Here is a 25101-nt window from a genome sequence, read left to right as displayed (position 1 = left end):
GCATGTCAAAGTAATTTATTCCGATCGAAAGTGTGATGCAGGAACACGCAAGTCCTAATCGGATCAATATTTTAGGGTCCATGAACACAGTGCATCCGATCATAATTTTACTCCGAACTCTGATCGGATTAAATACATTTTGTCCATGTAAACACAGCTACTGGCTACGTATACCAGCATATGTACAGTATAAAAGGCCTATACGTATGCAAATGTTTTTTTTTTTTTTTTTCCAATGCTCCGGTAGCCTTACAGTATATCTTAGAAATTAGAGCACATAAATTAGAGCACATATAAAAAATTATGTTTTTTTAGACAAATTTGTCAGAAGGTTCCCTTAATTCTGACGATTACTTCATGGGGCGGGCTTTAAAGGGTTAAATATTTGTACATATTATACGTGTATGAACTCAGTCAGTCATGTGAAGGAGCTGGAAATACCTCTTTGGATTTCTGGTGCAGATCCTCTGCCTCCCTTTTCAGTTTCTCCCTCTGTTGTTCAAGGTCAGCGAGGGCATCCTTCAGGTCATCGGCTTCTCTGGAGCTCTGCAGCCTCTGCGTCTCCAACTTTTGGACAACAGTCTCTGCAGCTTCCTTTTCTGTGTCCTCAAGACGTGCTTTTGCTTCGTCCGCCTGCGTCTTGAATTTCTTTGCCTCCTTCTCCGCTTTGGCGTGAGCGTCGCTGAGCTCCTTCACCCTCAATTTCAACTTCTCTGCCTCAGCCGAAACGTCAAGCTGCCTCTTTCGCTCGGCCTCTAACGACTTTTGGAAGCCTTCTGTCTCCTTATCGAGGCGCTCCTGGATCTGTTCTTTGTCCTCGAGCAGTTTCTGGGCCTTTTCCTGCGCCTGTTTCTTTTGCTTCAGCAGCTCCTCTGCTTCCGCTCTTAGTTTTGTAGCCTCTTGGATGGCTTGCGTGTTCTCTTTTAACATTTTCTCTGAAAGCGCCCTCTGTTCAGCCAAGTCAGACTCTGCCGTCTGCCGCTGCCTCGCCGCCTCTTCGGCCGCCACGCTCAGTCTGGCGGCGTCCTGCGCCAAGCTCTTCATCTTCTCAGCTTCCTCTGCAAGTAACTTCTGAGTGTTATCTTTGTCTTTCCTCATCAGAGAGCGGTTTTCTTCCTCAATCTTCAGCTTGAGTTTCAGCAGCGCGTCCATTTGGAGCTTCACTCGGGACAGTTCGTCCTCCACCTGCGCCTTTTGCCTGACAGCGTCGTTGACCTCGCCCTTGACTCGCTGCAGCTCCTCATCCAACGCAGCTTTATGTCTGTCCGTCGCATCCAGCTGCAGCTTAACCACCGAGAGCTCCTTTTCGACCACAGACTTCTGCTTGAGCGCTTGCTCCGCCTCCTTCTTGTGCTTGACCATCTGCTCGTCAGCCTGTTTCTTTTGTTTTATGGCTGCTGCCTCTGCTGCTGCTCTCTTTGAGGCCTCTTCCTCGGCCTCTCTCTTTAGTCTTTCCGCGTCTTTTTGAGCTTTGGCTTGTGTTGAAGCTTCCGCTTCTGCAGCCTTTTTCTGTTTCTCAGCCTCCTCTGCCTTTTGACGGAGCGACGCAGCCTCTTTCGTCGCTAAACCTTTAGCTTTCTCGGCTTCTTGTGCAAGTTTCTTAGCGCGTTCATACTCTTCTTTCATCTTTTCCTGAGCGAGCGTGCCTTCTTTATTCTTGCTCAGAACGTCTTTGGCCTTCTGCTCAGCAGCACTGCACTTCTGCGCTGCCTCTTTGGCCAGGATGGCTTGCTTCTCTGCTTCCTTTGCGGCCTTTTCTTTCTGTTTGTTTGCGTCATCGGCCTTTTTCTTGAGCCGTTCAACTTCCTCCTGAGCGGCTTTGCATTGCCGCGCTGCCTCCTCTTCCGCTGCCGTGATCCTCTTCACCTTCTCCTCAGATTCTTTCCGTTTCTTCTCTTCCTCTGCAGCAAGCTTCTTCACTCTCTCAGCCTCTTCTTCGGCTTTGCGTTTGCTTTTTTGCGTTTCCTCTGCAATGCCCTTCAATTTCTTTAATTCCTGCTCCAAATCTGACTTTCCTTTTGATGCCTTCTCAAAGTTGATCTTAATGATGTGAATTTCTTCCTCCACCAATTTCTTCTGCCTGAGAGTTTCTTCCACAACTGTCCTCTGTCTGTCCAGCTCTTTGTCAGAAGAGCTCTTCAGGTGCGTGATCTTCTCTTCTATGTCCTGTTTGTGCTGAGCAGCTTGATCCTCCAGCAGCTTCCTCTGATAAGCTTCTTCCTCAGCTTTTCTTTTCAGCCGCTCATTTTCTGCTTCTTGGGCTTTCAGAGCAAGCTCAGCTTCAGTCTTCAGACGAGTCGCCTCGTTGATGGCTGCCAGCTTCTCTTGAAGCATGCTTTCGGCCTCGGCTCTCTGCTGAGTTGCTTCGTCCTTTGCAAGCTGCCGCTGTTTCTTCGCTTCCTCAGCGACGGCTCGCAGTCGTGCTGCTTCCTCAGCGAGCTGCTTCATTTTCAAAGCTTCGGAATCAAGGAGCTGCTTGTTCTTTTCCGTGTTGGACAAGGTCTGCTTTTCAGCTTGGATCTTCGTCTGGAGGAGAGCGTCCATTTCACTTCTGACTTTGGCCAGCTCATCTTCCAGCTGCTTCCTCTGGTTCTGAGCGGCATTTGCTTCAGCTTTGAGACGCTGGAGCTCATTTTCCAACAGCGCCCTCTGCTGTGCAGCATGATCAAAGTCAGACTTCAGTCTTATACATTCCTGTTCAGCAGAAAGTTTTTGTTGAGCAACTTGCTCTGCAAATTTCCTCTGTTTTTCCAGCTCTTTTTCGGCATTCTCCTTCTGCTGGAGAGCAGCATCTTCAGCTTTAGCTCGTTTCCTGGCATCTTGCTCCGCTCCCACTTTTTGTTTCTCCGCTTCCTCTTGCGCTCGGCTCTTCTTCTGCGCTTCCTCTTCAGCTTGTAGCCTCAAGCGGAGAGCCTCGTTGGCTTTCTGTCTCCACGATTCAAGCTCTTTCTCGGCTTGATCCCTGGCTTTGTTCGCTTCCTCCTGTTGCTTCCTGAGTCTCTCGGCTTCCTCCTGCAACTCCAGGACGGTGTTTTGCTCCCTCTTAAGGGATTCCTCCAGTTTGGTTGACTTTTCATTGAATGACATGGATTGTGTTTGCAATTGTGTGGCAGCAGACTTCTGCGCCACCTCCTCCACAACCTGGATGTGCCTCAGTTTCTCCTCCTCAGCTTGTCTCATGCGCCTTTCTGCCTCCTCGGCCTGCCTCTTGAAGTTCTGCAGGTCATCAATGGCTTTCTGCTTCTGCCTAGCGGCCTCTTTTTCAGCCTCGGATTTGCGTTTCAGCTCATCTTCAGCATTCTTCTTCTTCTGACTCTCATCAGCCACCTGCTGCCGGAGTCTTTCCGCCTCCTCCTGAGCAGCTTTCCGGAGCTTCTCGGCCTCACCGGCTTTGTCTCTGAGCGACTGCAGCTCGACCTCAGCCGTGGACTTTTGCCCGATGGTTTTCTCTAGCTGGAGTCGAATGATGTGGATTTCCTCCTCTATCTTGGTACGGCTCATTAGGGCCCCCTCCAGTTGCTGGTTCTTAGCCTTGATCTCCTGCTCAGACAGGCTCTTCAGATGATGCAGCTCCTGCTCCAAGTTCTGCTTCTGCTTCTCGGCCTCCACTGCAACACCTTGCCTCTTGCTGGCTTCTTCTTTCATCTTTAGCTTCAGCTCCTTTGCCGCTTGCTCTGCTTCGGCCACAGACTTGGCTTGAGCCTCGGCCAGCTCTTTTTGCCTGTCTAACTCGGCTTGTATCGCCGCCATCCTTCTCCTCTCGTCTTCCTTTAGCTTTTCAGACATTTTCTGCATTCGTAGAAGCAAAGAGGAAGCAAAGTGAGAAAACGTCCATTCAATTAAACTTCATCACAAGAACAGCTATAAAAACATGTAGGCACACGAAAATGTTTTACTGCTAATAATCTACAACTGGAGAGAAGTATTGGGAAATGCTTGTCATGTTTTGTTCATGTTTGGCACACAGAAAGACACCATATCTCACAAAACAGCACACCACGACACTCCACTTGACTGTCATGCAGTTATTTGAATTAATCAGGTTGCATTAAATCCAAAATATTATGCCCAATCAATATTGTATATTGTGAGTTTGTTACACGTACGCAGCAGCGACAGAAGTGTTGTAAAGCTGCGTGTCGCTATCATACTTCCAAATTTGTCGAGGAACGTTGCTGCATAATTCAGTCTCCATTTGCATTCTCAGAATAAAGCGGCCTTTAGTCGAAAATGAGAATTAAAAGAAGTGGAAAGAATAGCAGCAGGAAATAATTAGCAGCAGGCAGGATGCAGTAGGAAAAAATACAGCCCGATAATCTAATTACAAGTGATTGTCTCACGAGTTGGGATTAAACCAGATTACCTTCAGCATGAAGAATAGCAAAGTGATGCGGCAAACACGGCGTGATGTGATGTAACACGTAGGAAACATGGATAAGGTGACAAGTCTTAAATCCAAGATCAAGGTGACCGAATGACAGCAGATGGTAAGAATGGGTGATGTAATAATAGCGGTCAGAGACACCTGCAGGAAAGGTTCAAGACTTTAGGAGCCCGTCATATTGATCCCCAACGTATTTTACACGCTTGAATTGGTTTCTACTCCTGGTACATCTGCTCCGGTCTCCTGTACTCGCTGCTGGAAGTCAGTGATGAAGAACACAGTACTTTAGCAAGGAAAAATAATGACAGCTTATTATGACGACTGATGTTTGATTATCATCGTCTATGGAGCAGAAATAGTGAAACGGTGTTTCAGATGAGACGATTCGCTGCTCCTCTTTGTTCTTTGGGTTTAGATCAATAGGTGAGTTGATAATGAAAGTAACCCTTAGTTATTATCGTAAGTGCTCCTCTGTTCATCTTTGTGTTCAGAAAATAGAAGTGCATGCCCTGCAAATGTCATTAAAGGTTGACTGTAACATGAGCAAAGCTAAAGTTCCTGCAGGCAGCTGATGGCTGGTTCTCAAAGATCTGATCAAGTCTGAAAGGTCTCCCCCCCAAAAAATCCTGAACCTTTCCTTCAATCCACGATGGAGCGATCAATGACATGCAATTTGAGGGTCCTCTTTCAAATACCTTGTGCTTTGGGGTTAATTCATCCCTTAAGCGTGTGTATAATAGTCATCGTGTCAAAGCACTGGCGGAGCCGATCAAAAGGATCAAACACAAAGAAAAGGTTAGAGGAGTAGAGACGGGTGAAAGCGAAAGGCAAGGCAGTTTGATAAATCATATGTCAGAGGGGGCAGGTGGCCAAACGGGAAAACCCTCGAATCACAAGTGTTGGTGATTCCAAGGAGAAATTAAGCAGACGCTAAATCAAAAAATGGCTGCAGAAGCCGCAAAGCGGTTGGAAGGCGTGCCTGGATTTCGGGTGGCAGCAGTCGTTTGTGCAGACTGTGTGGCAGGGTTTGACTAAACAGTGTCGGGAATGAGAGACGGACACTGTCGTCGTGGAGATGTGATGTCCTGAACGACCACTGTTCACTGTCCAATCAGCCTCGACAGTTTTGGGGGCTCAAAATTGGCTAAATATTTTTTTTTTTGGTGCCAACATTTAAAGGTTAGTGATGACAAATTATTTCCCATACATCAGGCAAGTTAGCGCGTCAGGATGGTTTTTGTTTGGGGTTAGTGGCTTTTTAGCACAGCTTGTATGCAATTACCTCATCGTCCTGCAGGCGGCGCTGCGTTTCTGTGATGAACTTGATGTACTGGCTGGTGAGCGTCATCAACTCAATGTAGCATGTTCTCAGATTAACATACTGCAATAAATGCATTGGTACACGGTTATTAATCGTCTAGTATCATTTATTAATGCATAATAAGACATTTGTAGGTGTGTAGTTGCATCATTATTAGACACACTAACTGCTCGAGTGCGTACGCCTACCTCTTCAATGATACTATCAGTTGCACATTCCATTTTGGGCTTCTTCAAAGGCGATGCTGTGGGATCTCGGAGCGCTTTGTACGTCAAAAGCTGGACCTCGTAATCCTTTAGAGAAAAAGAGGCGTTATCTGAAATCGGGGGCAGAGAAGAGAAGCGAGCGATCGGCTGCTACCTTCACCGAATCGATGTACGCCTTCGCGTCATTCTGGCAATGTTCGATCCTGTCTGCGTTTTTCTCAATGTCCTCCATGAGTTTCTGCAAATATCAATGAAACCTTAAAGACAGACGCTTCAATATGTCAAAAAATACACTGAGCGATGGACGCCTGCTCGGCCTCGCCCCCCCAGAGGGGGCGTGGCGTCCCTTTACCCCACGCTTCATTCGCTTCCTTTGGACTACCTGCTCCTCTGCCAGCTGCTCCTTGAGCGCCTTGCTGTCGCTGACGGCTGCAGCTTGAACGCTCTCCTGCCGCTGCCTCGCCTCTGCCAACCAGCGGACGAGCCACTCGTAGCTTCTGCGGTAGGAGTTCATGTGGCGGCCGAGGGCCTCGAGCTCCCGCTGCCTCAGGTCGATTTGAGCCGACACGGCCCGCCAGCGCTCCAGGAGGCCACTGACCAGAAGAAGGTGACGCTCCAGCTCGCCGTCGCGCTCACTGTGGATCCTCGCCATCTTGGCGCCGATGGCTGCCGCGTTCTTCAGCTCATCCTGGAGGCGGTCAAACACCACCTGGTCGGCCTCTGCTTCGGCACGCATTGACTGCCGAAAAACAAAAAGCAGCAAGTTTGCAGGTTTGTTGGGATGAAGCGAAGCGAAGCACGAGCGGCGACACTCACCTTCAGCAGGTTGCGCCGGTCCTCCACCTCCTTGTCTTCGGACGGAACCTTGTTAACGCCTCGTAGACGAGTCTCGTAAGAGTTCAGTCTGTCCTCGGCCTCTTCGGTGCTTCTGATGACCGTGTCGACGGCCTTCAGCCTGAAAGCAATCAGATTTACTGGCTCAGAAAAGCGCGTCACCTGAAACGTCGCCTGGGCTTCCCGGCGAGTCGTGAAGGCTCACTTCTCCAGGTAGACAGAGGACAGGCCGTAGACGCGGCTCATCTTCGTCAGCGTGGCGTCCAGTTCCGAGCGCAGCATCGGGGACGAGCCGGACGGCGGACGTGACGCCAGAACCTCCTCAGCCTTCTCCGTGATGCCGTTCAAGTCTCTCTTTATGTCCTCCAACTCGGACTGGACTTTCTGTAATTGAAACAACGATGGTTTTGTGAACCCCTTCGTGCATATTGCTTAATAACGTCAGATTGCCTTCGCCCTCCGCGCTGGACTTCGTGTTACCGTCTGCTCTGCAGTCTTCAAGGCGCAGGCTTCGAGCGGCTCCGCCTCCAGAGGCTGCCGGAGACGCGCGATGGTTCGGCCCTCGCAGCCCTGCAGCCTCAGATGCAGCTTCTCCACTTGGGCCAGGTGAGTCTTGCACAACGACTCGTCCTGCTCGCCTGGAGAAATCACATCAAGTTGAAGCGTTATCGGTTTGAGCGCACAATCAAAGACTAAACTGGGCTGTTAGTCCAAGTCGGATCGAGCAAATGCATCCTCCAAATATCCAGTATTAGTATCAGGATCTGAAAGTAGTTAATCCGGGAAGGATTGTGTCACATTGTGCACAATTATTCATCTTCTCCATGCTTGATTGCGGTGGCTCTCCATCACGGGGTTAATCGATCAATTAACTGAGTCCGTCATTCACAGCGGCAGATTGGCAATCCCACGGCATTAATCCCAAACACAGAGGAAGGAAGGAAGATAGAGCCTGATGAGGACGGCTGAGTTAATGACACACACACACACACACACACACGCACACGGTCCTTCTGAGCCAATCAAAAGCCACGCCTGAGCACCTTACCTGCCCTGGGTGGCACGTAGCCTGTAAAGTGAATGCGACAATCGACTTACACACAAATAGTCAATGACGACATTCCTGAGGAGGAAAACGTGAGACTGTGTCGAGTGATCAGCATCGGATCGTGTGTGGGGGGGGGGGGGGTGGACGGAAGACGCCGCGCTGACACCTGGGACGCAGCGGCGGGACGCACCTTGCTCTGCAGAGCTGACCATTGTGCTGTAGTGCTGGCTGGCGCCGTTGTACTTGGACTCCACCTGCATTCGGTCCTCAGCCCCGAACATACGGGAGTCCTGGCTGTCTCTCAGGAAGTCCTGGTAGTGCAGCTCGAGGTTCCTCAGCGCCAGGCGGTACTCCTCCACCCTCAGGGTCTTAAACTGCAAGGCAAAGAAAGGGGGGGGGGGACACACGATAAACACTAACGTGTGGCTTTACTTGGGACAAATGATTTGCAGTATGTCACACTGTCATCTGCGACCCCTAGAGGCAGCGTTTCCCGTGTTGTTACCATGGTGATGTTCCAGGTTTTGATGACGTGGATGTCCCTCATCAGGTACTGCCAGGACAGCAAGCTCTTTAAGTCCACGCACATCGTCTGCCACTTTGCCTGCAGCCGCTGGAGGTTTCCATCCAGACTGGAAGCGGGTTTGATGGTTACTTGGATTTTCAGTTCCTTTAAAGCCCCGTGGCCTGACTGTAAACTCACCCGGCGACACTGTTCACAGCCTCCTTATTGGTGGGCGGAACCAGGAAACAGATCGAGGGCACCGACGCCTCGCTGCCTTTATCGTTGCGCACCTTCCAGGTGTACGGCTGGGCGTTGCTCAGCAGCGTGCACTCGTCCGCTCTGTGCACCGTGATCTGAAGGGAGAGGAGATGCAAAGAGGCTCACATCTGAAGCCGGATTGTCCTCACTGCGTTTAAATATTTGACTTTATTAAACGCAACAGTCGACGGAAGCGCAAGCGAGAAGGCGTGTCCGCGAACTTCACGCAGGAATCCGCAGCATGCGGCGACCGAGGCAGCGACTGATGTACCTCCATCTGTTTGAAGTCGCAGGCGGCCTGGATCGGCTGCTTGCCCTTTACGACCACGGCGGGGTCGCGCGGCTTCAGCTGCACGACGGCCTTGGCTCTCCGCTTCAGGCCTTCCAGGTGAGCCTTGAACTCTGACAGCTGTTCTCTCTCGTCCTGTGAAGAACACAGCATTCACACAACATTCACACAACATTATTTCTGGTTTATTTGAATATGGACAAATACAAAACATAGACACATGTAACACAGGTATCCGATGGTTGCATTATAGAGCTTATAGCTGAAGCTAATTCGCAGCACGCTGCGAATTTTTTAACACAGAAATTCATAAAAACATGGAAAGGAAGGAACATTTTAAAAAAGCCGTCTATGCATGTTTTTTATCACAGAACTAACAAAATTAAGAGTAAAACAAGACAAAAAACAAAACAAAAAAGAAATGTTAGAGATAAAACTTAACAGGATACAACAGAGAAGCACACTGTAGGGACATTTAAACATGGGTACAGTGCTGCTGCTTGCACATCCAAGATTTCGTTTCTTTTTTGAAGGAGACCAATTGTGTCATAGATTTCACACAATCACATTCACACAGCATTCACACAGCATTCACACAACATTCAAACAAAACATTCACACAACATTCACACAACATTCAAACGAAACATTCACACAGCATTCACACAACATTCAAACGAAACATTCACACAGCATTCACACAACATTCAAACGAAACATTCACACAGCATTCACACAACATTCAAACGAAACATTCACACAACATTCACACAACATTCAAACGAAACATTCACACAACATTCACACAACATTCAGAGCGCGTTCTCGGCATCTATATCTGCAGCAGCACGAGCGCGGCGGTCGCTACACGTACAGCGATGTCCTGCAGAAGGTCTTCCAACCGCGTGACAGTGACGGAGCGGTCGCAGGTGTACTTCCTCTTCATCGTGTCTTGCATCTTTTTGATCTTCTCCTCTGCCTCCTTCACGTCCGAGAAGAACTGGAGGCGAAAGACGAAAGACGAGACATGAATGTCGCAAAAAAAGTGGTGAAGAAGTTCTCCTGTATCGAGGCCTCCGGGGAGGAGCTACAGATCACGAGACTGCTCACCTGGAAGTAGGCAGTGTTTTCCTTCAGGTGGGTTTCGATGCAGCAGCACAGCTGGAGGATCCAACTCCACTGCGTCTGCAGAGCTGCAGTGAAAGCCTGACGAGCGACGGAATGAAGAAATGTTTAAAGCGAGTTTCCTGCAACTCGATCCGGCGTTTAGGATCTGCTGCTGAAGTCGCCTGACCTCGATGGTCTTCCTGGCAGGGTGGCCATCCCTCAGCAGCCGGTCTCCCGTGGCCTGGATCTCGTTCACCTTCCTCTCCCTGAGCTCCAGCTCCCTCATCAGACCCTGCTCCCCAGAGACAACAGTGAGCATGAAAAGCATCCGGGGGCTAGCGCTGCTGGGGGCGTCACTGCGGCGCTACCGAGTAGTTGTCTTTCTTCGCGGCCATGCTGGCGTTGCGCTCGCTCCAGTCGTAGTTGACCTCCTCCTCCTCCTTCTCATTCAGCCACATCAGCTCTTTGGTGGCGGCGATGACGAAGGCGTGAAGCTGGTCCAGGTAGAGAAGGCGGGCCTTGGAGGCGTTCTGCACAGGCACAAGACGGCATGACGCACGCGATCGGTTCTGACTAAGGGAGACTGATGCTGCAACACAAAAATAAACATCTCTATCCAGCCTTTCTCCAGAGGTAACCCATTTAGATCCTTGTTTCATGATCATGACAGACAGCATGATGGGAAAGGGTTGACATGGTAACGAGTAAAGACCTTCATGACCTCTGGATTAGTGTCATATACTGTTTTACATTTGAACCCGTGCCGTAACTTACCAGGAGTTTGCCGTACTGCAACTCCAGGTTCCCCAGATAGTCCCGGTAGGCGTCCTTACTGGCAGGTGAGATCTGGCTCTGGATCAGACAGAGGGCAGTCATGCAACGGTTCAGTACAACACGATAACAGTGAGATTTTGGGGATCGATTCATCAATATTTAACACAAAGGCTCGCGCTGCTTATTCTCAAAGTCAGCTTGATTAACCAGAGAATTGCTATTATTTGCTGAAACTTCTTCCAGCAAAGTTTCACAGCGTGAAGCGAAACAGATTTCTTGTGGGGACACTGGATTCAGTCGGTGGATTTTAGACTAAGCGACACAAACGGTAAAGCACGAAGGTGAAAACACGAACGGCGTCTTTGGAGGTGGAATGTCTGGTCTTTGTACCTCATCGGCCTTTGCCCTCTCAATCTTGGAGCGGAACTCTTCCACGGAATGGTGCAGGCCGCGGTGGCTGCCCAGCTGGGATTCCACAGTGGGCAGGTCGGAGCCCCACTCCCCTTCATCCACCCGCCGCTGGTTTTCCTCCACCCAGCCCAGGAGATCGAGGATGTAGCGCATGGTGACTTCATCCAGCTCAGGCCGCACCCTCATGGGGGCCTGCTGCAGGACCTGGGAGGTGTGGACCTGGGTCATGGGCACCTGGGCGGTGTGGACCTGGGTCATGGGCACCTGGGAGGTGGTCACACCGGACTTCAGGCGTAGGTTGTACTCGCTGCGGAGGTTCACCAACCTCTCGTGGAGACGATACACTCTAGAGGAGGAATCCAAATATCGTTTTGTGCTGAATTGTCAATCAAAGAGTTTATATAATCGGTTGATTGTTCAGTGATGGAGAAACAACAACAACAACAAATATACACAGATTCATGTTTTCACATTGGGAGGTTACACTAATGAAGAAGAAATAAATGATTTCAGCATGTTCCCTTTAAATGTTGCATCATTTCATTTCTTCCTTTTGCACCTGCGGTACATCTGCTCAGCTTGAAGGTGGCGCCCGTCCTTGAGCAGCTGAACGTCATTGAACAGGAAGTGGATCATTCCCTCGGCTTTTTCCAGATCCGCCTCCATCTCCGCCGCGTGCCGAGCAGGTTTCCCCGAGCTCAGCGTCCTGATATCCTGCAGAGCAGACATGGCGATTACAGCGCCCCCCGGCGGCCTCGGCATCGCTGCGGACGAAGGCCTGAGCCTCACCGTCTGCAGCAGCGTTTCCACCTGGTTGAGCTGCTCCTCACACACTCCCGACTCCATCTGCACCTTACTGACAACCCGCTGGAGGCGCTCCAGCCTGCAGTGGGAGCAGGGAGAGGTCACAGGTCAGACGCCGTAGATGACCTGGTCGCCTCCTCCTTCCTGGCGTGATAAACTGAAGCAGAACCGTCTCCCAACAAAGTCAAATATTAGCTTTGAAACACTCGCTTTGACTTCTGGCGGAGAACAAACCTGATGCACGAAGGCCATGATGGAGCTCCGTCTATCAGAGATGTTCTAAACTCTAAACACCACATCCTGCCCAGCTCGTGATTAAACGAGTTTATCAATGGTCATTATTGTGAGGGTGTTGCCTTGGCGACAGCATGTGTTTACTTCCCACTAAACAAAGACTCGTTACTCTAGGGGACTTCATTAACAGAAAATGACTCATTCTCCTGGTCACGCTGTAAATTATGACTCACTTCTGATTTAAAAAAATAAAACTTATCTTGTGGACTTTGATGAACTTTGTAACGGATCAGAGGACGCGGCTCAGATCTCCTCCTCACCTCTCAAATTCAGTCCTGAGGAGACGCTCTCGCTCCAGGATGGCGACGTGCAGACGACCCCATTCCTTCTCCACGTCGAGGGGGTGGAAACCCGGGGGCAGTTTGACATGACCTGCCTGAACTGGCCCCTACAAAATAAAACAACCAGCGGTTACTTTCAACGCTAATGATCCTCCCAGTTATTTTTTTTTTTTTTTACTGATCATTTAGTTGAGGAAAAAAAAAAGTCAAATGACAAACAAACAAAAAACATTATTGTCACGCAGTGTGTGATAAAGAAATCCAAATAGTCGCGTTTCTATTTAAATATTACGGAAGCAATAAATGGATCACTGTATCAGCGCCTGTTTGTTTCCTGTCAACCTGGTTACAGTCCAAAAACAGGCTTCAAATGAGCCCGACTGCAGAACAGAACTACTGGAGCTGCTGAGAAGACGCACCTCGATGGACCTGAAGATATGCTTGGAGCGGTTCTTGTCCGCCTCTTTCGCAGGAAGCTCCGTTTCCTTGAACTTCAAAAACTGACGCCAAAGAACCTGGAGGAGGATAATCTCAGCATCAGGTCCGCGTCGAATAAAGAGGCTTTATTCTGACGGGCCCCGCCCTCACCTCAATCTCCTCGTAGCTGTTGGGGAACTTCCTCTCCTCAAAGACGAGGACGTGGTGTCGGATCCACTGCAGCAGCATGGTGACCAGCTCATAGTACTCCTGCCAGCGCAGCTCCAGCTCCTGAAGCACAGACGCAGACAGCATGCTACGGCTCACGCTAAATGCTAATCACCGTAAAAGGATCGTCTTCGCCGTGAATGGGGAAAGATGAAGTGGTGGTGAGGAAGAGCAGGACTCACATTGGCTTTGACGCCATCCTGAACGTCTGGCACCCTGGGCATGACGTCGTACAGGGAGGAGACGTATGTGATAATGGATTTCTCATCTGGATGAGGCACATCCACATCTGGAGACAGAGCAGGGAGAAGACGTACGGGTATCATTTGATGGAATCCAAGAGCTGAGAGGAACGTCAACGCCTTTGCTCAATCGAGTGGAGCTGAGACGTCACGCTGAATATTTCTCAGGCTCAGCCAGAGACTGAGGAACGTGTTCCGGGTGATACGGCTCCGGCGGCGTCTCACCCTCAGGGTCCAGCAGTTTGGTGACGCCCAGGTCCCGCTCCGCCACGCTGAAGGCCTGCTCCAGATTCTCCTGGTTGCTCTGCCGGAACACTTGACCCATGTCGATCAGAGTGGGCCTGTGGGCAGCAAAGGGGCGTGGACATGAGCGCATAATCAACTGCGTGAGAGCCGTAACGCTGAGGGGCGGCGCCTCACCTGTGCTTGTGAATGACGGCGTTGAAGAGCTTGCCGTCTCTCCAGCTGGTGGTGAAGTTGTCGCAGCGCAGGCCCTGGTATCCCTCCACCATCCTCTGAGACCACAGCAGCAGCTTCTCTTTGGCCGTCATGTTGTCTGACTGGCCGTTCACCTGGATGTCGGAGATCTGGGGGAGGCGAGGAGGCAAAGGCGTCAGCGATGACTGAAGTCGATGAGGAGGAAATCCACAGCCTCGCCGAGTCTTCGGGCACCCGCTGATGACCATCATTTTCATTTCAGGGACATAAATAATGAGAGTGAAGGTGTTTGAGGATCACTGGGCTTACAAAGCAGCGGCTCGGTTTCCACACTACGACCCCCCCTCACACACCGCAGGCTCATTGGTTTCCACACTACACACTTTTTTTCCATGCACTAACCTCTCCTGTCTCCCCAGATCCTCTCGAGCTTTTGGGCTCTCCCCTGTCTGCATTGCGACAGGTTTGATCTCGATCCTTCGTCCACAACCTTCCACAGGCAGAATCCTCTTTAAGAGCTGTGAGCCAAAACTACGAGTGTAAAGTAGGAATAAATCCCTCTGAAATAGTCCCTCATGTATGAAAGCAAACCGACTCCAAGACAAAGTCCAGGGTCACGCGGGTCATTTGTCCTTCACGGTGTGTTGAGGCCGAAGGACTGAACTGGACTTTTACTTTTTTTTTGCTTGACTCTTATCACCCAGTAGTCGCTGTCTGTGCCATATGAAACAAATGGTCATTATGAAAAGTGTTTGTTTAACGTTTCTTCATGTACCAGATGGGCGGGGCTCTTGATAGAAACGGGCACATGTCGTAAAAAGTAGCAACAATCACAGGAAACGTTGAAAGTTCAGGGTTTTGTTTTTTTATCTTGCCTCCATGCAAAACTCTCCAAACGGTTCAAAACACCCTTTGTTGACTATTTTGTTGTCGACGTGCGTTGTGATATTTTCTCTACAGAAACTAGACCACAAAAATGCTCAAAGCTGATCCGCTGAAAATCAGCTGAAGCCCCAAAGTCGTGATAAATGTCGTCTCTGTAGCGGAACAAGTGCGGCTTTGTTACCACAATATAAAAAAAAAATTCTGTTTACATCCTGATGAGTCAGAGCAGAAGTAGGATTTCCATTTACAGTGGATTATTTTTGTAGGAAAGGGCGTAGGAGGGGGAAAAGAAGGCATCCCGTCCTTCTGCTATTTTCCCCTCCAGAAGGGAAACCCCAGCCCTCAGAGGGGGGGGGGCACAAAGTGACTCAGAGCCTGCATGGGCGCAGCCGGCTGAGGAACATCCAGCTCCCGCCCTGGAACAATGTGACCCGTCACTTTCTACAACTCACATATATAAATGAATAAACTGCACCTGCACCTCACAGGAAACTCCTTGTATTGGTTTCTTCCTTTGTTACATTTGCGCCCCGCCACGCACCAAAAAACGCCTTCGCTATTAATGGAGGGGCATCATTTCTGTCGCGTCCACCACAGCGTCTTGCGGTCTTCAGTCTTGAGCTGCTGCCGTGCCCACGTCTCCCGCCAGCGTCCACAGGGAACCACTGAGTCACGGGTAAAAGCATCCCATATCCCAACCGTCATATTAAAGCATCAACGTTTTACTGCACTCCCACTCCTTTTTCCAAAATGTTCCATCGGCTGAGAGAGTATCCAGGATCACATCTGCAAACTGACACACATTTTCCTGCGGGGGCGGCGTGAGCAGTTTGGGGATCACGGTAATCGACAGCGCCACAAGAAAGAGTTCGCAAGGGCATGAAATGTAAAAATGAATGGACGGCTATAATCAGTGTTTAGTCCCTGTGCACTGAAGCACGGACGCTGGCGGTTGTGTGTGAGCGCCGGAGGGTTGTCAAATGTCCAATAAAGCACATTTGGGCACGATGGGCTCTTGGACCCTGTGCTGCAGTGAGACTCATCAGCCTCACTGAAAGACACTCTGATTTTCCTCACGGCGCAGCGGAAGCACACTAATCGCTCTGTGATGAAAGCTGCATGAAACGCGTGTTACTCATCAAATGGAATCAATATGGCGCCAGCATATTCAGAGTTAAACGCCGCCTGTGGCTGCAGGACTCAGTCGGTCCAGTTTGAATACGAGAAGATGCTATTTCTAGGCCAGGCAAACGTATTTCGCGTATCCCACAGTTTCTCCCGACCCTTCGGCTCTGTTGCCCTGGTTTCAGGAATTAGCAGTTAGTCCTGAAAGTAGTGCTACATCACCTGGAAGTGAAGGATGATGGTCCATATCAGCCCCAGGGTCAGCTTGGGGTTCCCATCTGCAATGTCATCATTCCTGATGTTGACCAGTTTGACCTGACAGAGAAGCACGGACACCAATAAGCGTTCGATTCATGCGCCCCACGAGGCTCGGATGCAAAAAGGTGCATTTAACAGCTGACCTGTCTGTGTTTGAGAAAGTCCAGCGCGATCTGCACGTTCTGCAGCTTGTGGAAGCGCATCCGGCCTTTCTCCCTCGGCTGTAAGAGACGGCAGCAGAACATCAGGGGGAGCGGATAAGCGACTAACCGGGGGGGGCAAGGCCACGTGGCCGACGAGGCGCTTCAGTGTCCAGCATCAGTCTGCGTTTAAACTACAAGGTCTGCTCTACTGCTGATACAAATCGTCGCTGTAAAGGTCAAAACACAGCAAATGTGAAGTGCGGTTGAAATTCTGCGCTGGTTCCAATGAGGCCGTCTCACCAAATCGGGCCACTGACATGAATCTGAAATGTGTTAACATCCCAGCCAGGATGTCTGCAGGAGCATGACAGCGTGAGAATGAATGAATGAATGAATGAATGAATGAGTAAATGATACACAATCCCAGTGATTCCCAAATAATCTGGCACAATCCCTCTATGCTCTATGTCTTAGATTTCTCTTTGTACCAGCAGAAGCCTGAATTCCAAACACCGCAAGAGACACAAACGACGGTGTTTGACATGCTCTCGAGCTTTAGGCCGGTCTGAAGCTTTGTTGCAGAATTACTGGTTGTCATGACAGCGGATCAGCTTGCAGCCATCCGACTTTGGCTTTCAATACGTTGAAAGAAGCAATATCTGATCATCGTCTCACACGCCCAGCAGCGAAGTTCAGTTTGATCGTCAACTAGCAAAGACAAGATGTGTCCCAAAAAAAATCTACATTGATTGACTTTTATTTTAAACTTAAACTTGTTCAAGCTGCAAACAGGAACTACTTTCTGTTGTACTTGTTTAGAAACCAGTGAGGAAAGTTCATGAATTAATCAACCTTGTTCAAATCTGCTATTGCAATTCTTAAAACCTCCTTCTATGGTGTGTATTTTATTGATTAACACTCTTAATGAAACGTGAACGGTGACTTTGAACGATGGATTTACTCAAAATAAATTGCAGTCTTGCTGAATCCTCGTCCTTCGCCTGTCAGCTCACTGATTTAATGGAAGAGGACGACGTCGATAAAGAACAGGGACAACACGGGGAGTGTGACTGCCTCATGCACAACCCAGAAGACAGCTGGGGTGGTGACGCATGCCACGCCTGAGGAGGCGGCCAGCCACAGTGCAGGCGGCACTCACCAACCGCACGTTCCTCACAACGTCGCGTTCCCTCGGCTACCACAGCAAGAGCATCGCGATAGAGGAAGGCAGAGGCAAAGGGGGGGAAAGGTCAGAGCAAAGGTCAGCAGATAGGAATTAGATCAAGCAATAAACCGGAGGTCAAAAAGGTCAATGCAGAAAGGTCACGAGATGGATGCAAAGAAGAAGAAAACAACTGTGTAATAAGGTGTGTGTGAGCAAAGACGGGGCATGACCCCAACGCAACACATGCAAGAGTGAAGTTCAGAAAGCCGTCAGAGTGAAGCTGGACTCAGACAGACACACAGAGCATGGGAAAACTAGACAGAATACACGTCACAGGAAAATCCCAATATAGGACAGCGGATCAGGAGCAGTAAGAAGGGACAGGACAGGACAGGACAGGACAGGACTGGACAAATGTGAAGGCGAAAGGTCATCTCTCACCAGGGTCTCTCCCGAGAGCACCTCCAGCAGGGAGATGAGGTTGTGTCCATCTCTGAGGTCCTCATAGAGATCAGTGATGTGTCTCTGGGCCTGAGGACAGAACAGAGGAGACATGTTTTGCCTTCATAGATTTAATAAATGTTCAATTAGTTCAAAATCAGTGGCGATTGAACCACTGCTTTCAGAAATGTACAAACAACAGAACTGCAACAGTTGGCAGCATCCTCAGAAAAGGAGTTCACTCTTAGCACGGACAAAATTCAAAGGAAATCATTGGATGACGCCTGAAAAAAGGGGAAAAGCAACTCAAGGGGAAGGATCAGCACAAGGCAGCGGCAGCTCGGCCGGGACGTCCTCTCATTTCTATTGGTTTGACACACGAGGTCAACGCTGGCGAAGAGCACGAGCAGTTAGCTTAGCCTAGACGTCTTAGTTGGCGAAACACCTGCGCATGCAAGTGTTGTAACCATGACAACCAGGCCAAGGCTGGTAAGCAAATGGCTAGAGATGATTTGAGCTGAGATTATTGGTCAATACAGTAGTCCCTCGATATAATGCGGTTCATCTTCCGCGACTTCGCTGCTTCGCGGAATTTTAATACAATTTTTCAGATTTTATTTTTTGCACTTGAACGGACCTTGAAACGGTGCAAGGATGAAGGCGCGGTCGGAGGAACTGTGAAATACGAGCGAGTCGCTATTAATAACTTCTTATGTGTTCAACCTCGTAGGTTGATCATTAAAATTAAATTCGTTATTTCTAAAAGCTATCATATTTATTTGTTAAGCGTTTGTTTTATAGCGCTCTTATTCTGTGTAAAAAGAGGCTTTTATTTTGTAGGAGCATAAACGTCACATCCCTTTTGGGCTTCGCTTCTTCCTGTTTATATATGTAGCCGGCTAGCTGTTCGATTGAACCACTGTGCTAAGCTATCCAATAAAGCAGCACGAGAGGCTAAAGACAGCACGAGTAGAATATTTGTTCTTCTGCACTCCAAGCGGCTCTTTCCTCGACCTGCACGCCTTAACATTATTAACAGGAAAACGTTCACTGTACGTACTATATATTTTTATTTAGTTCTGAAAACAGGTTCTGATCTTTGGTTTCATTCTATAATACTGAAACAATCTATTTAGATTAATGCCTGACTGTTAAAAGTGTATAAAGTGTATAATAATTGGAAAAAAATAAAGATGACCGCATTTCACTTATTGCGGGTTGTTTTTGGAACGTAACCCCCGCGGAAAATGAGGGACTACTGTAGTTCTAATGTTTGCCTTCGAGTCTGTTTTTGGGCTCCAGCATCAGCGTCCCAATGAGTCGATGAGGAACCATCACAGTGCAGAACGTTCACGTTGTTTCGGGTTTATTAAGAAGATATCGGCATACTGATAAAACATTATGCAGCTCAAGTCTGTGTTCAACCTTCCTGGTCAATAATCAATCATTGATCTGCGTGTTACAGTAACGACACAAACAAAGTAGAAGATTAGGTTGACACCAACAGGACTGATATCAGAACTATGAAAACGCTTTTGAACTTCACTTATTTAAAAGAAACTGTACGCTCCGACAGCCGTGAGAAGAATGTTAAGAATGAAGGGAACACAGGCCAGAAGTGATCAGTGCAAGGAGGAAAGAGAATGTTAAAAATGTTAACATGCAGCCAGATACAAGGGTGTGCCCTCTGAGCGCTCCACACACACACACACACAGACACACAGACACACACAGCACCTACCTCCACCTTCCAGTGCTGAGAAGAAAGGACGGATGAAGGATGGAAAGAAGAGAGAGTTTGATGAGAGAAGATATAAAACTGCAGAAACTTGTGTGAGAGAGAAAAAGAACACGAGACAAACACGCACGCGCACACACACACACACACACACTGATTTCATTGGGCTGCTGTCGTTTTTTAAATCCTGGGAGACAGTATGTTAATAATAATTTTTCTATGTTGGGTTTTTGGAATGGATTTAATTGTGTTTTGGCAGTGAGGACGTACAGCACGAACTACAACGTATTTAATACATCCGGAGACAGATGAATGAACGCGTTACTCTGAGCCGCAGATGCCACGTTTGAGCAGTACGGCAACAAACAATGGCGGGTTCTCCGCCTCATAGTTGAATCCCACGACTCCGCGGCGAGCCCGGGTTTACGCGCCCCTGAGGGGAGCTAAATCCCAACCCGCTGACGCCCTTTGGACCCAAACCCGGTTTCATTCATGGACAATAAACAATGAGTGACAATAAAAGTCTGAATCATCGCGTACCACAGGGGCAAGACGGACGTTTCCTCCCGCCCTAGGGTGTTAGAGCTCTCTGGAGAAAATAAGGATTCATTAACCTGAGCGAAGCCATTCATCCAGAACGCTTCAGGGAGGGGCGCGCTGGGTTTTAGTGCAGCCAGGGACGCGGCTCAGTCTGGGAAGGCACTCGGGTAAAAACAGCTTTGTGGTTTAGATTTTATGTTGTTTGACTTCGTTGTGATTTACCTGATTCCTGATTTACACAAATGAAACTGGATGTTAAGATGTATGTAAGATATGTAAATTCAAATAGCTTAAAAATGCTGTTATATTTTTATTCCATCTTCACAAGTGTAAGGACTTTTATCTTTATGTAAGAACACGGAAACGGAATCTTAATGGATTTTGATGCCCATCATTCGACATTTCATGAAGTTGCTTAGTTGTCAAACCAACTTTACAAAGCACAAGAGTTATTAGCAGCAGAAAACAGGCGTTGAAGAAGCTGTAACCAGTAAATTCTTTTACTCTGACACAGGTGCTATCTTAGACTATCGTTCAGGTGACTTAACCCTTTCATGCTGGACCTACATGAAGAAGCACGGGCCAGCGCAGACAGCTGTGACGCCTGCAGACACATTTAGGTCTGGTCCTCACGTTCAGCGCCAAGGTAAGTCTTAGAACTCCCCGTTTGTCTGCACAGCCCAGAGATGCTGTCCCGGCGTTCTGGAGCCCAGATGGGAAACCTGGCCGGGGCCGACCAATGAAGCTGCAGCTAAAGCGGTACCATGTGTTTGTGATGGGAATGAATTCAACACAATGAAACATGTGTGGATTTCACAATGTTCCAATCTTTTCCAGAGCATTTCACTTTTATTGTTGGACAGTGTAGGGAATGAAAATACTTCTTGCTTTATAGCGGTTTAGCCTTCATATGGTTCTGCTTACAGGTAACCTATTCCGGCAGTGAGACCCGGTTTGTTATCCATAATAGTGGAGTTTTTTCTCAGACTAATTTCAGGCTGAACTATAACTGCTAACTTAAACAGAACAACCTTAATGTCATTTAAGGACGACTGAACCCACAGAAAAGCATTTTAATTCTTAAATTCTCTGAGTTTTGATCCGTGGACGGGATTCCTTTCAGAAGCCGTGCTGTGGGACCTTACCTTCACAAGGTGCTTGTTGACCCACTTGGTGAAGGTCTTTTTCTGAACTCGGTCTCGCTCATCTGTGGAGGAAAAGAAACGTTACTCAGCTGCGTTACCTCAATTACATTTTTTCGAGCATTAGCTTGTTACATTTTGATCGGCAATTCTTCGCATTAATGCAGCTGATTTTCTGAGGGCCTCCAGGCTAACATCGCTTGTACGAATCTTTGTGCGCAAACTGCTAAAAATACTGAACGCTGGACAAGAACAGATTCTTTAAGAAGGCTTAAGGTGACACAAAGTCGCTGAACATCCTCTTAAGATGGTTTAGAATTAGTCCAAAGACTGAAAGACATTGTGCTTGTCAGGTGAAAGACAATCCTCAGATTTACCCTTCGACAGGAACGGGCCCCGTCTTGCCGGGATGCCGTGCTTTTGGTTTCACTGTCTCGTTGTGCCTACTCTATATGTTGTGCTATGTTTTTATCAACCATGCAGAAAGCCTGCGGAGATAAAAAACCAAAGGAATGCTTTTAACTCCTGCCCTCTTGTGGCACAGAGAATGCGTCGCTATGCCGATGACTCACACACATTCTTGTGACTTTCAGCCTTCATCATCTGCCATTTGATAATGAACACAATGGCTTTGCATCTAGGCTGAAGAAGCCCGACTAGAGCAGAAGAACTGTTCTGTAGAAAATTAAATAAGTGATAATAATCTGTTGACATGTCAACCCGGCTGCACAGGCCACTCCTCTTTCATGTCAGCAGGTTAAAAAGTGAGGAATGAAGTTTGGAACGGAGACGGAAAGCAACACTAGACATTCCACAACCCGAACAGGAGACAGAAGGTGAATCTCTTTTACAGGTAACGACTTTGCTTGGCTGAATTTTGCTGCCCGGAGCAGCAAACTGAGACGTGAACACTTCTTTTCATCTTCAGTCAAAAATACTTTGGTGTAAGGCGGGAGATATCAGGTCTCCTGAAAGAGCATCGCTGTCTGTTTGTTGCTGCGCGGCTGCATGATACCAGGCAGCAAATCAGTCCATCACCATTCCTGAACGATGCGGCTGTGATGTAGAGCGTCGCAAAGACATGTTTCACTTTGTTTTCAACCCTGAAGAAAAGTCCTTCCTGCTTCCAGCAGCTGATATCTGCATTTAAATAGACTGGAGATTTTTTTTTAGAGTTTGTTTTTAGCTTGTTTGGCCAAAGTTCAAACCGGACAATAAAAATGAAGGCAAGACCTGGACAAAAATCTTTGCTTCTTATTCTAAATGAGAGTCAGCACGTTTGACCAATAAAGAGAAGAAAAGCCATGAAAGATGAAGGGGTGTGGCACGCATGATAAAAGATAGGAACAAGTCTGCCCTGCATGAAAACAGACATTATGTTCATGAAACTAAACTAGCGGTTCATCTTAATGTAAAGGAAAACAACAATTTTGAAACTAGAACAATGAGGAGAGGAAAAAAACCCGCAACTTTTAAGTGGCCTAGAAATTATAATTCTAAATCAAGGAAATGACCTGCAGAGAAAACACAATCCCACTAATGCCGTCCTTCCGAAACAAAGACAAAATGATGCTGAATCTACCTTTCCTGCAATCCATGGCCCGGAGCAGACCCTGGTAGGAGGAGTCCTCCATGAAGACCCTGTCGCTACCCACGCTGCCAGAGGAGTGTGTCCTGAACCTCTGCTCCAGCTCCATGCTGCAGTTATCTCAACCATCCAAAGTAAACAGAAACCTCTGCAGGTTGAGATGCGTCGTCTCCATCTCAGCGTTCCTCACTGTGGGGTCCTGCCTTCATTTAGAGGGGGAGTATTCCAGCCACAGTTCCTGAACTCAGGTCTACTTCTCTTTCCTTGCCTTTCCCCCACCTTTCCTGTCATTTGACATTCGAAGCTCAATTTTTTTTTTCCACCAGCTCTTACAAAATGCCTGCCTCCGGGCTACAATGTCAGAAGCTGTCGATCAACCAATGAGTTTGTCTTTGCAGAGAGGGGAAACATTCTCTCCTTGCCCCGCAATGCTGTGTGCATTACCCCTACCCCCCCCCCCCCCCCCCCACCTCACAGAAGACCCTCACTCCCCCCAATTGAAATGCACGTCTAGAAAACAGATTTTACATGCATTGAAGCATTAGATCCTAATGTGATGTGTAAACTATGTGTCTTTCGGATTCATTCTGATTGTAATGCTTTTGCATGTCTGCTGCTACTGATGTACTATTTACAGTCTTAAATAGTTCCTGCAACAACAGCCAACATTGTTTTATTCAAGCCATAAATCTAAGACAGGATCTAGATTTATAGCTTGAAAAATACGCTGGATAACATCTGAGAGGTGGAACGGTTGGGGTTGGTCATGTGGGATGAAGATGCCATTAAAGGAGACACATTATTAAAAACAGACTTTTTCCATGTTTCCACGCTATTATTATGGTGGTTTTGGTTTTCCCTCATTTAGTCATTTTCTTCCGCTTTTCCGCTCTGCGGGTCACGGGAGTTGCTGGAGCCTATCCCAGCTTGCTATGGGTGAGAGGCGGGGTAAACCCCCAACATACCCCCAAGTTCTCTTTTGTCCCACTCTCCATCAGGGCCTTGAATGCCACAGAAAGGAGGTGACCCTGCCTGTGTTTATGTATGGAAGTAACCTGTTTGCATGTTTGCACTGTTTTTATCATGTATACTATGCACCTTTACAACAATGCTGCTCTTAACTCTTGTCTTACATGTCCCTTAAATGTTGTAGAAAGTGTGTGGAACTGCTGTAAACCAAATTACCCTCTGAGGGACAAGTCAATAAAAGTGAAGTGAAGTGAAAGTGAAGTGAATACACATCACCAGCGCATCACGGGGTCACACAGACACATACAGCCACCCACACATTCATACACGATGGACAATTAGGAGTAACCAATTCACCTGAACTGCATGTTTTTGGAGGTGGGAGGAAACCGGAGAACTCGGAGAAAAGCCACGCAGACACGGGGAGAACGTACAAACTCCACACACAGGTTGCACAGGTCGATCTACCGGAGCCAGCTGACCCCAGCTGATCTCACACTCTGCTCTGGAAACCGATAGCCGCGCGGGGCAACACGACACAAAGCAGCCGCCATCGCTGAGCGTGGATCGGCTGAACAATGACCGTCTGTGTGCACGAGTGGGCGACGAAATCTGGCTGATGAAATAAAAGGCCTCAAAGATCCGTCTGTCCAGCCGCACACGTGGTCTCCCAGTAGCACCAACAGTCAGGTAAGCTGTCGCCTCCGCAAACACACACCTTTCCAAAACGCCTGCAACACCGTCCAGCCTTTTTAGAATCCCCTTTTCTGTCCAGACACTGACACGAGGCTGAATGTGAGGGATGCTGGATGCCTGCGTGCAGAGGAGGCCTGTTGGGGCCTGAGGAATGGAAGCAGCTGATAATCCCTCGTTGCCATGACTTTAACTTTACTCTTGCAGGCAGAGAAAATGCACAGCTGCAGAGTTACCATTAGGATTAGGGAATAAGGGCTTCTTTATTGGAGGAGCGATTCACTGTTCGGAGCCGTATTTTTTGCCGGGCGTGTCTGTGGAGCATAAATCATTTACGCTCTCCACGATAATGTTATTATGTCACCGCTTGATTTTTAATTATACATGTGTACGCTATTTTTGTTTCTGCTTTTGATTGCTAGATTTGGAAAACATTTAAATATACATATACTGTATATTTAGAATACTAAATGAGACTGTTTTTTTTAGAAAACTACAGTCGTCAATGCGGTTTTATTTTGTGCGAATAAACATCTGGCTGAATATTTCTTAGTCTCTGCGCGTGTTCTAGTT

General features: G+C 48.2%; 1 protein-coding gene across 1 annotated transcript in view; it reads right to left on the bottom strand.

Annotated features, from left to right (window-relative positions):
• Positions 1–22975, bottom strand: part of LOC137915927 (plectin-like) — a 31635-nt gene extending 8660 nt beyond the window's left edge. The window contains exons 1-31 of the mRNA XM_068759049.1: positions 22861–22975; positions 21282–21343; positions 17859–17948; positions 16253–16330; positions 16074–16166; positions 13824–13990; positions 13629–13744; positions 13344–13450; positions 13105–13224; positions 12936–13031; positions 12496–12623; positions 11927–12020; positions 11697–11851; positions 11117–11483; positions 10727–10804; positions 10321–10482; positions 10140–10244; positions 9956–10051; positions 9720–9845; positions 8828–8980; positions 8497–8651; positions 8299–8425; positions 7984–8167; positions 7226–7383; positions 6951–7129; positions 6728–6866; positions 6294–6650; positions 6066–6149; positions 5894–5998; positions 5667–5765; positions 442–3789 (exon numbers count right to left, since the gene is read on the bottom strand). Coding sequence (XP_068615150.1) covers positions 442–3789; positions 5667–5765; positions 5894–5998; positions 6066–6149; positions 6294–6650; positions 6728–6866; positions 6951–7129; positions 7226–7383; positions 7984–8167; positions 8299–8425; positions 8497–8651; positions 8828–8980; positions 9720–9845; positions 9956–10051; positions 10140–10244; positions 10321–10482; positions 10727–10804; positions 11117–11483; positions 11697–11851; positions 11927–12020; positions 12496–12623; positions 12936–13031; positions 13105–13224; positions 13344–13450; positions 13629–13744; positions 13824–13990; positions 16074–16166; positions 16253–16330; positions 17859–17948; positions 21282–21343; positions 22861–22975 — 7443 coding nt within the window. The remainder of the gene's footprint in view (positions 1–441; positions 3790–5666; positions 5766–5893; positions 5999–6065; positions 6150–6293; positions 6651–6727; positions 6867–6950; positions 7130–7225; positions 7384–7983; positions 8168–8298; positions 8426–8496; positions 8652–8827; positions 8981–9719; positions 9846–9955; positions 10052–10139; positions 10245–10320; positions 10483–10726; positions 10805–11116; positions 11484–11696; positions 11852–11926; positions 12021–12495; positions 12624–12935; positions 13032–13104; positions 13225–13343; positions 13451–13628; positions 13745–13823; positions 13991–16073; positions 16167–16252; positions 16331–17858; positions 17949–21281; positions 21344–22860) is intronic.
• Between the last annotated feature and the right edge of the window lie 2126 nt (positions 22976–25101).

The sequence above is a fragment of the Brachionichthys hirsutus genome, unplaced genomic scaffold, assembly GCF_040956055.1.
Source record: "Brachionichthys hirsutus isolate HB-005 unplaced genomic scaffold, CSIRO-AGI_Bhir_v1 contig_559, whole genome shotgun sequence".
In the NCBI taxonomy this organism is placed as follows: domain Eukaryota; kingdom Metazoa; phylum Chordata; class Actinopteri; order Lophiiformes; family Brachionichthyidae; genus Brachionichthys; species Brachionichthys hirsutus.
This window is presented reverse-complemented; position numbering and strand designations above follow the sequence as displayed.